This window comes from Octopus bimaculoides, chromosome 9, assembly GCF_001194135.2.
Source record: "Octopus bimaculoides isolate UCB-OBI-ISO-001 chromosome 9, ASM119413v2, whole genome shotgun sequence".
NCBI lineage: Eukaryota > Metazoa > Mollusca > Cephalopoda > Octopoda > Octopodidae > Octopus > Octopus bimaculoides.
The window spans coordinates 31,191,297-31,200,725 of record NC_068989.1 but is presented as its reverse complement, the minus strand read 5'-3'; the positions used below and the strand labels follow the sequence as shown (position 1 = coordinate 31,200,725).

At 35.4% G+C, this 9,429-nt stretch overlaps 2 protein-coding genes across 5 annotated transcripts in view; one reads left to right on the top strand and one right to left on the bottom strand.

Moving 5' to 3' along the window:
• The window catches only part of LOC106881347 (60S ribosomal protein L37a), an 8,859-nt gene extending 8,052 nt beyond the window's left edge, over positions 1-807 (top strand). Inside the window, exon 4 of the mRNA XM_014931705.2 lies at positions 704-807. Within this exon, the coding sequence (XP_014787191.1) occupies positions 704-767 (64 nt within the window). The 3' untranslated portion in view covers positions 768-807. The remainder of the gene's footprint in view (positions 1-703) is intronic.
• A 2,102-nt stretch (positions 808-2,909) lies between these two features.
• The window catches only part of LOC106872228 (reticulophagy regulator 3-like), a 110,942-nt gene continuing 104,422 nt past the window's right edge, over positions 2,910-9,429 (bottom strand). For all 4 annotated transcript variants that reach the window (XM_052970552.1, XM_052970551.1, XM_052970553.1 and 1 more), the window contains one exon: positions 2,910-4,986. In XM_052970552.1, the coding sequence (XP_052826512.1) occupies positions 4,502-4,986 (485 nt within the window). In that variant the 3' untranslated portion in view covers positions 2,910-4,501. The remainder of the gene's footprint in view (positions 4,987-9,429) is intronic.

The window sequence follows — 9,429 nt, the reverse complement described above, 5'->3', positions numbered from 1 at the left end:
GCTTTTTTTTTCGGTTACAGAGTTAGATTTATCAAGGTCTTCAACGGAAAATCCTTCGAATTCTGACTCGCTGCTTGACAGAATAAAATTTGTATCCATTTTTTTGTCAGGATTACAAATTTTGAAAAAAATCTCCCAAAATTCACAAAATTAAAGAAACACGTTGATCGTCGTACAAAACTATAGCTGAACTGTTTACACGTGTTTTCACGAATGTACTAACGAGATTTGCTCGGATATTCTAATTTAAATATGAATAGGTGATTACCGGCAGTTTTGGGCGGCTTGGTCACATGAACCAAAATTTTTTTCGGGCGGTTTGGTAACGAAAGGGTTAAGATCCATAAATATTCTCAACAGGAAGAGCATCCTGCCAAGTTCATCTGACCCATTAAAGCATTGAAAAGTAGACATTGTGTGTGATGTATCTTAATCTTTCTCCATGAAGAGGACATTGTATTGGTAATAGACAAGTCAGAGAACTAGAGTTCTTCATTTAAAAATCTTACCTTCAAAATGTTAGAATTTATACTTTCACTGTTTCATCTGACACATGCATGAATTGAAAAGTAGATGCTAAAGTGTTTATCCTTAAATTTAGTTACACTTCTAAAATATTCAAGTATTATAAAAGTTAAGTCAAATATATAGAGCATTATTTTTTGTTAAATAATTCTGATTAATTATATTTTATACATTTCAGTACAACAGCTGCAGTTACAGTTCGTAGTGCCATAAGACGTTTGCGGGACATGAAGGAATCCTAAACTTAATGGTTTTCCTGTTCAATAAATATTTTAAAAATTATATGGTTGATTGGTTTCATATAGATATTTTTGAATTGTCCTTATTTGTTCTCTGCTCTTGAAGTTACTGTAAACTCGATGTGATGTGATTACTCTTTGAATAAGTCTTGTTGCCAACTTCGAGAAAGTTAATACAAAATCAGTTATGGTGGAAAGCCTTCTATTCAAACCTGATGTTTCCAGAATTCTTGTATTAACTATACCCACTTTCCTGAAAAAGCTGGTCTTTGACCTAGTTGGTTAAGTAATTTGCTTCGCAACCATATAATTTCAGGTTTATTCCTGCCATGAAACTATAGCAAATGTCTTGTATGGACCAATGCTTTGTTTTGGAAGACAAACTACACAAGCTTTTTTGGTGTTCCTACTGCATAGGCGGCTGTCATAAGTCCTGTTAAGAGTTCAGAAGGTTGGGTCGCTAGCAACAATCACTTCCAAATTAGAGTGAAATTTCGTTCCCTTGAGATGTTTCTTTAGTTGTGGAAAGAGGTGATAGTTGGAGGGGGCCAAGTCAGGAGTGTAAGGTGAGTGGTCTACCAATTCAAATCCTATGTCACATTTTCCATAGTTTCATGTGCTGGTGCATTGCCCATGGCATTTCTGCTTTAAAGCTTTACACAGTTCATCCAACATAGACATATTCTGCATTTTTGGCATGTATTTTATGAGGGTTACTCCAGTATCTTTCCAGCTGGCTTGGGATACAGTGAACTTTTGTGACACCACTCAATTGCTGCTTGGTCTGGGGATCATAATGATAAAGCCAAATTTCATCCAGGGTGATTAAATGAGCCTTAAAATCAGCCTGATGCACTTCTCTGCATTCAGGTATTTTGGCACCTATTTTGTGGAAAGCTTTCGCGGGAAATCCTCCCTGAGTCAACTAAGACTAGCTGAAACCCAGCAGTCCAAGTGAAACCTGATGTGCACAGCGTTCACTTAGTCCTCTGGTCTTGAAGGTTGGCTGTCTTGTCTGGGGTTCATATGTGACTTTGAAATGACCAGTTCAAAACCTTGACATTCAGATTTTCACTGTGGAGTAAGATGGGAAGCCTGCCTTCATTTCACAATAGATTTCTGCCTTGCAGAAAGAGGAACATCATGACTGCCCATTCTTCAATTTTACTAAAATCCACTGTAGGAGCTTGGTTCCTATGGCTGGATACCCTTCCTAATGCCAACCACTTAACTGCATGCTGGTTGCTTTTATGTGACTCTTGCAGGCTAATCCTCTTAACCAGGGGATGTGGCCTTAACACTTCTGTGGAGGTTGGGTTTTCTTGAGTACAGCAAGGCACCAGATATCTCAATCCTAGAATAGCTGTTTGCATACATGCATCATATAATCTTTCTTTCACTCTGAGAAACCTTTGGTTGCCAACAGAGGTGAAAGTGCTGAATTTTCTCGATCCTATTATTCTAGCTATTACTCAATGTACATCCTCCTCTACCACTAATTTGGTCCCCTAAGTAGCAGAAATTATCCACTACCTCTAAAGAGCTGGGGTATCTGAGAAAATTGATTTCTCAAGTATCTAGTTTTTATGGTGCCTGTACATGTTCCACATGAACACTATATATGTCTGTAAAAACATCCAATTGAATAGGCCACCATGCTTAAGATCAGGGAAAAGAGAGCTGATAACAGGAAGGGCATCCAGCTTTAGAATACTGTCTCAATGAGTGTTGTCCAACCCATACTAGCATAGGAGAGGGTACAAAAGTGGTGACTAGCGAGCATCACAAAAAGCTGCCAGTTTCAATAGTTAAACTGTTCAAATCATTGCTCTCAATCACAGTAAATATTGATTCCTCAGATTGAGGGGTATATATTTGGAGAATAGCAGAGTAATTTGTAGCCCTTTTTCTATTGAAAGGAACAACGAACTTATATTGATCTGGTGTTCGAACTGTTAAAACTAAGTGGGAATCAAGCTGATTTTTTTTTTTTTTTTATATGTAACATTAAAAACAAAGTGCTGACAATTTTAACCATGAAAGATTTAGATATCAAGTTTCTAAATTCATTCCATGTTGGAGTGAGCTCTCCTAACAAGAATGATTTTGAAAGAAAATCATTGGAGACAAGGGAGAGAAATCAAGTCATTTTTTTAAAAATTTATTTTTCTTTGCAAAGGTATCACAATACGTTTTGTTAATCAACAGTAGATAATTAAAGTGCTATCTTCTACATAAATTCATCTAATAAGGCCATTTAAAAAAAATTCTTAAGATGGTTAACTAAGTCTGAAACAGTAAACAATTATTTCCCAAAACATTACAATGTAATAAAGTTAATCACTTTCTAATGACAAAGTACGTATATATCTGCCTTATCCTTATTTTAATTGGCAAAACAGAACAGCATTTTCTACAAAATTGTAGATTGAAATAATTTTTGGGGATGAATTTAATGAATAAGGAAGCTTATATGTTGATACATAGACATGTATAAAGATAGTTGGCTATTTTCTCTTGGCAAGTATATTAGAGAAATTTCTATATTTGTCTTAGAGCAGAAACTCTACATTCAAAAAGTTATTAAATCTAACTTTTGAAATGATTTTGAACTATTGGCAAATACTATCATGATAACTAATTATTTAACTTTACTGAGAGGTTAAACAAGGCCATATTAAGATACTAGCTTTCTCATTTCTTTCATGTGCTTACCCAACCCATCTTCCCACAAAGATATATATTGTTTATGAAGTTAAAAATGAACTGAATGGAGAGAGAAGATTAGTGTTAGTACTTTTAAATCTTCAGAAAGGAAAACACAAAATCTTCACAATTTGGAGAAACATCTTAGAAAATAAGATGAGCAACAATGTATAAGAATGACTGACTAACACTGGTTATCACCTTTCTTACAATAAAACTGCTAATTATTTCAAAAGCTATTGCGGCAGAGATATTAAAATTAAAAGATGTTCAGGACTGACAGCTGTTTTACTTTGACTATGTAATCAACTTCAATAACGAGGTCCTAACAAACTGAGATTTCACTCCGAAGTTAGATACTGGAATTTTATGCCAGTCCAATGGCAATAGGAATAGGATTTAAATTATAATACCCTCAATAGTGTTATTGGGTTTTGATGCTGAATAACACATCATAATCTTCCAAAAAAGGTTCACTCAGAGTGAAATCTGAATTTAAGATGAGTCCTTTCCTTATAAATTTCAAACTTAAATATACATTGCATATTTTCATTAATAATAAAGTTCATTTTAAAAATCTATTTACAATTTAAAGAAAAATATTTTAAGTGAAAATGCCCAACTTGAAATTATTTGATAAACATTAAGAAAAGGTATTATCATGTACAACAGGGAAAAGTTCATATCTTACATTAAAAATAAATGGGGATTTTTCCCAGGTGAATTTGATAGCTGCTTTTAAAAAATAGTCACCATTTGGTAATCGGAAAAGCAAATTTTCTTTCATTTTGTTCAACATGTATGAGAATACCCACCTGTACATGCACATACGCAAAAATATATATTCACAGCTATACATACATGTACATATATACATGATTTTAGGTGCATGTGTATATATACATGCAACATGGTAATATATATATGTATATACATGGTTTAAATACATATAAACAAAGCATGAAATTTATCACAAGATGCTGTCATCTGGGTGTTGTAATTTAAATTGTGACATTTGTTTATAATATTTGTCAGTGGTCATCAAGCTCTGTTGAATCAAGGAACTCAAAGTCATCAGCCAACTCTGTATCACTATGTTCTACATAATCTTGTGTAGCTGTTGGTCGAACTTTCCTTCTTCGTTTAACTGTTGCAGTTTCATACTCATGTAGTTCATTCTCTTCATCTGACATTTGCTGATCTAGATCAGGTGCCTCAGGATTTGAGAAACCCTTTAAAGCCATTTTCATCATGGATCCCATTGCTTGAGCTACAATATTTTCTGCAATATTCCGTTCAATGTCTACACTGTTATCTTTTTGTGATGTACTACCAGTTCTTGCATCTAAACCAAATTCTCCATCATCAGAATCAGAATCAAAGTGTGTTGGCACAAACTGAATTACATCTGATGATTTGTTATCTAGCAATTCATCATCAGTGTGGTCATCAAATGATGGCATCTCTTCTCCAAGACCTTCAGCCAAATCTTGCTCTATATCAGTTTCATGGTCATCTGCAAAATACAAATCCATAAACATATATAAGCATATAAAATAACATTTTCAGCAGCACCAATGCTGTTATCAACCTCATTATCATTTCCAAGGTCCTCTTTTTCAATATTGTGATGGACACTTTAATACTTGTCAATATAATCAATCCTGTACATTGTACAGGAGATGCAACAAAGAATATAGCAGTGAATATCCTTCCTAGCACCAACTGTTATGATGAAGCAATCCAAATATTTTTATTGCAATATCAGCATCTTAAATTCTGTCTTCTCTTGATTTTGAAAAGCTTAGGCATTCCATCACTGCAATGTTTTGATGAAATGCCAAAAATTAAAACAGAGCCGAGCACTTACTAGTTCAGAATGTAAAAACTGGCCATGCAATATATTTTGTGTGCATCAAAGAGATCAGATAGTATAACAATAATAGGCCAAGTTTCAATAAAATAAAGTTTAAGTAGTCGGTGATTTTCTGACGGCAGTATAATATTAAAATAGTTGAAGGTGTAGCATCCTAATTATAAAAACAGCACTGTAAGGAATATATTTGTTTTATATTTTGGCATAAGGCCAACAATTTCAGAGAGGGGATAAGTCAACTTCATCAACCCAGTGTTCAACTGGTACTTATTTATCAACCCCGAAAGGATGAAAAAACATAAAAACAGATAAAATACTGCTAAGCATTTTGCCCAGTGTGCTAATGGTTCTGCCATGTCACCGCCTTGCAAGGAATATATTTAGGTATTCTAAAATGTTAACTGCAACTTAGGGGTTTAAGTCTATGGGAAGAAAAATCCAAAGCATATTGTAAGAATATAAGACTTCTAGATCTTGTTACTAACTTCTCGTTAGCAACTTAGGTGAAACTATATTCCTAAGTATATAATGCTTGAGTGTCCAAACCATGTTTATATATTTTAATTATTGATTTTTCATCTATCTTTTCTGTATACATATCGAAACAAATTATATGCAAAATGTGACATAATTGATTTCTGTATGGAAAGCTTTTCCTTTTACAACTTTGCTTCTGTGCTGCCAACATTCATTGTCAATTACATTCATTTAAACTACAATAACACAAGGCTGCCACAGCTCTTTTACATATAGGTGCAGGAGTGGCTGTGTGGTAAGTAGCTTGCTTACCAACCACATGGTTCCGGGTTCAGTCCCACTGCGTGGCACCTTGGGCAAATGTCTTCTACTATAGCTTCGGGTCGACCAAAGCCTTGTGAGTGGATTTGGTAGGCAGAAACTGAAAGAAGCTTGTCGTATATGTGTGTGTCTGTGTTTGTCCCCCAACATTGCTTGACAACCGCTGCTGATGTGTTTACGTCCCCGTCACTTAGCGGTTTGGCAAAAGAGATTGATAGAATAAGTACTAGGCTTACAAAGAACAAGTCCTGGGGTCGATTTCTTCGACTAAAGGCAGTGCTCCAGCATGGTCACAGTCAAATGACTGAAACAAGTAAATGAGTCTATACCTGGCTCCAATCTTTTTTTTAAAAAATTTATATAATCAATATATTCAATATGATAGAATTTGCAATAAATCAAAGATAATCAAATATGCTTTCCATCCATTGACATATAATAGAATGGAAAAAAACAGTATAGTATGAGACTTAACAGCTTACAAGTTTCTGATTTTACACTCTTACATTCTAAATTCAAATCCCACTAGAATCAATCTTGATCTTCATTATACCAGAGAGGATACTGTAGTAAATCCAAGAGCTACAAAAACTAGTTTTCAACCTCAGTAATCCAATGACAGAAACTGCCACAGAACACTGAATGATAAGTCTCACAGAAAGTAGTTTCACAACAATGTGGTTTCAGATTTAGGCCCACTATGTGTACCTTGAGCAAGTGCTTCTATATCCATGGGTTGACTAATGCATTGGTAGACAGAAATACTGCAGAAGCCCATTACGTATGCAGACACACAGGCACGTTAGTACTTGTCAATTGGTGTCAGTTTGTTTAATCCTCATAACTTAGCAGTTCAGCATATGATAGAGTAAGTACCAGACCAAATAAGAACTGGGATATCTTCAAGATGGTGCCTTAGCAGACACATACACACACACGCACAGATATATATGCCAAGTTCACTGCACTCTTTAGATCATTTTTACTATCTTATATTAATAAAATGCAAAGTGTGTCCTTATCGGTTACACTGTAGGCAAAGAAGAGTAAAACAAGAGTTGGAGGAGTAGGTGGCAGTGAGAGATGCTAAAGCAGGCAGATAACATTTAAAGGCTTTGAAGACACTAGGGAAAGAAGAGTAAAACAACAAATGGAGTGGCAATGATTGACAGTCAGAGGCAGCTAACTGCAGGCGAACTGTAGTGAGCTCTCAATTCCCCAATATTTTAATGAAATAAAATTAAATTTTTATCGTAAATTATATTTATCAATTTCACACACACACAAAGAGGCATATATGTTACATTCAATAAAATGATTTCCTCGATCTAAAAAGTATAAACAAACATGTATGCACACACATTCATAAACTCACACACGCATGTGTATGCACATGCATAGATGTACATAAATAGGTATGTGTATGTATGAGTATTTCTCCGGACCAACTCTCCAATTTCAGCTCTTTCATTTCTAACTTTCACCCTTCTCTCCAATTTACATCTACCATCTCTGACACTTCTGTAAACTTCTTGGATATCTTTCTCTCCATTGATCTTCCCTCCCACTCTCTCATCACCTCTGTCTTCTTCAAACCCACAGACTCCCACCTCTACTTCAACTTTTCCTCCTCCCATCCCTGCCACACCAAACGGGCCATTCCCTATTTCCAGTTCCTCTACCTCTCACACCTGTGCAGCCGGGACCAGCATTTCCAGATCCAGCCCCAGTACCTGGCCTGCTTGTTCATGCATCGCAGATACCCATCCACCCTTGCCCAAACTGCCATTACCCATGCTCATCAAATCAATCCCACCACCACTCTCTCTCCTTCCTCACATCAATCCCCCAACCACATCCCTTTTCCATCCCTCCACCCTACCCCTTCATCGGAGGATCCTACAGGCCTTCCATCACCTCCAGCTAGATCCCACGGGACAAGGATTCTGGATTATTTTTCTGTTTTTTTTTACTTAATTATTGAGAGCAGTTGGATTCATTTTTAGTATTCTCGCTTGTGAGTGTGAGAGCAGTCGAATTTATTTAAGATATTCTCATTTTAAAAATCATCTCCGGCTAATCGTTGAGAGGACATTGGTGATGCCTTGGCAGAGGTTTGTGCCAAGTGCTCTTGTTTTTTTTTATTTAATTTTTATTTATTTTCTATCTTTTTATCATTTTTTTATCTATTTTATTATGTTATTTTTATTTATTTTATTATTTATTATTTTTGTATTTAATTTTTATTATATTTTATTTTTTTATTTTTTTTATTTTATTTCTTTCACTGATTTGTTCATATAATCTTTTCCCTTTGTGGTTTTATTCTACCAATTCCTACTTATTTGTATTATTTGTACTACTTATTATTTGTTTTAATCTTTATATCTCATACTCCTATACCACACCCCTCTCCCTCTCACATACACACACATGCACATATACCTCCACTCACACAACACACACATACATATATGCACACACATACATACATGCACACACATACATACATACACACATGAATGCACATGTACCTCCACACACACATACATACACTTCCACTCATTCACATACACATACACACATCCCCACATGCACAAGCGAACACACACACACGCACCCATACACATGTTCACACGTTCCCACTCCATCTATGTACACATGCCAACACACACATCCACACACCATTCAGACTGCCCCTCAGACATTCATCAAACTGCTCCCATCTATGCCCACATGCAAAAACACAAACACACACATTGTCACAACCACCCATACTCACACCTGTCACAATAGCTGCTGATCTCTCACTACAACATTAAAACACACAGACCACTCACACAAAACAAGACTACTGATGACCCAACAGTAGTTTGAGTTTCCCAGCAATAGAGGTTTTTGTTTTCTTTTCAGGTTATTTTGCATTCTTTCAATGAATATGACATTGAAATCACACATAAACGGCTCCTTTCCCCAGAAAAGGAAAGATTTAGCTGCTGTTTCTTGCACGCCCTGCAACCACATAACAGGTATTTCAGGTCCTTTATCGCAAATAGCTGTTACATGGTAGCAGGGTGCGCTAGAAATAGCAGCCAAATCTTTGGCAGTGAGATATATTGAATACACTCATAAAAAAACCTATGGAAAAAACTATTTCACACTGAGGTTACAAATGGGTCTTTTACGAAACATTTACTGTATTTTCCCTTTAAAATATTTTTAAATATGCCAAAAAAATTTTTGTAATGCTATTTACTTGAAAATAATTTTAAAAAACATTAAAAT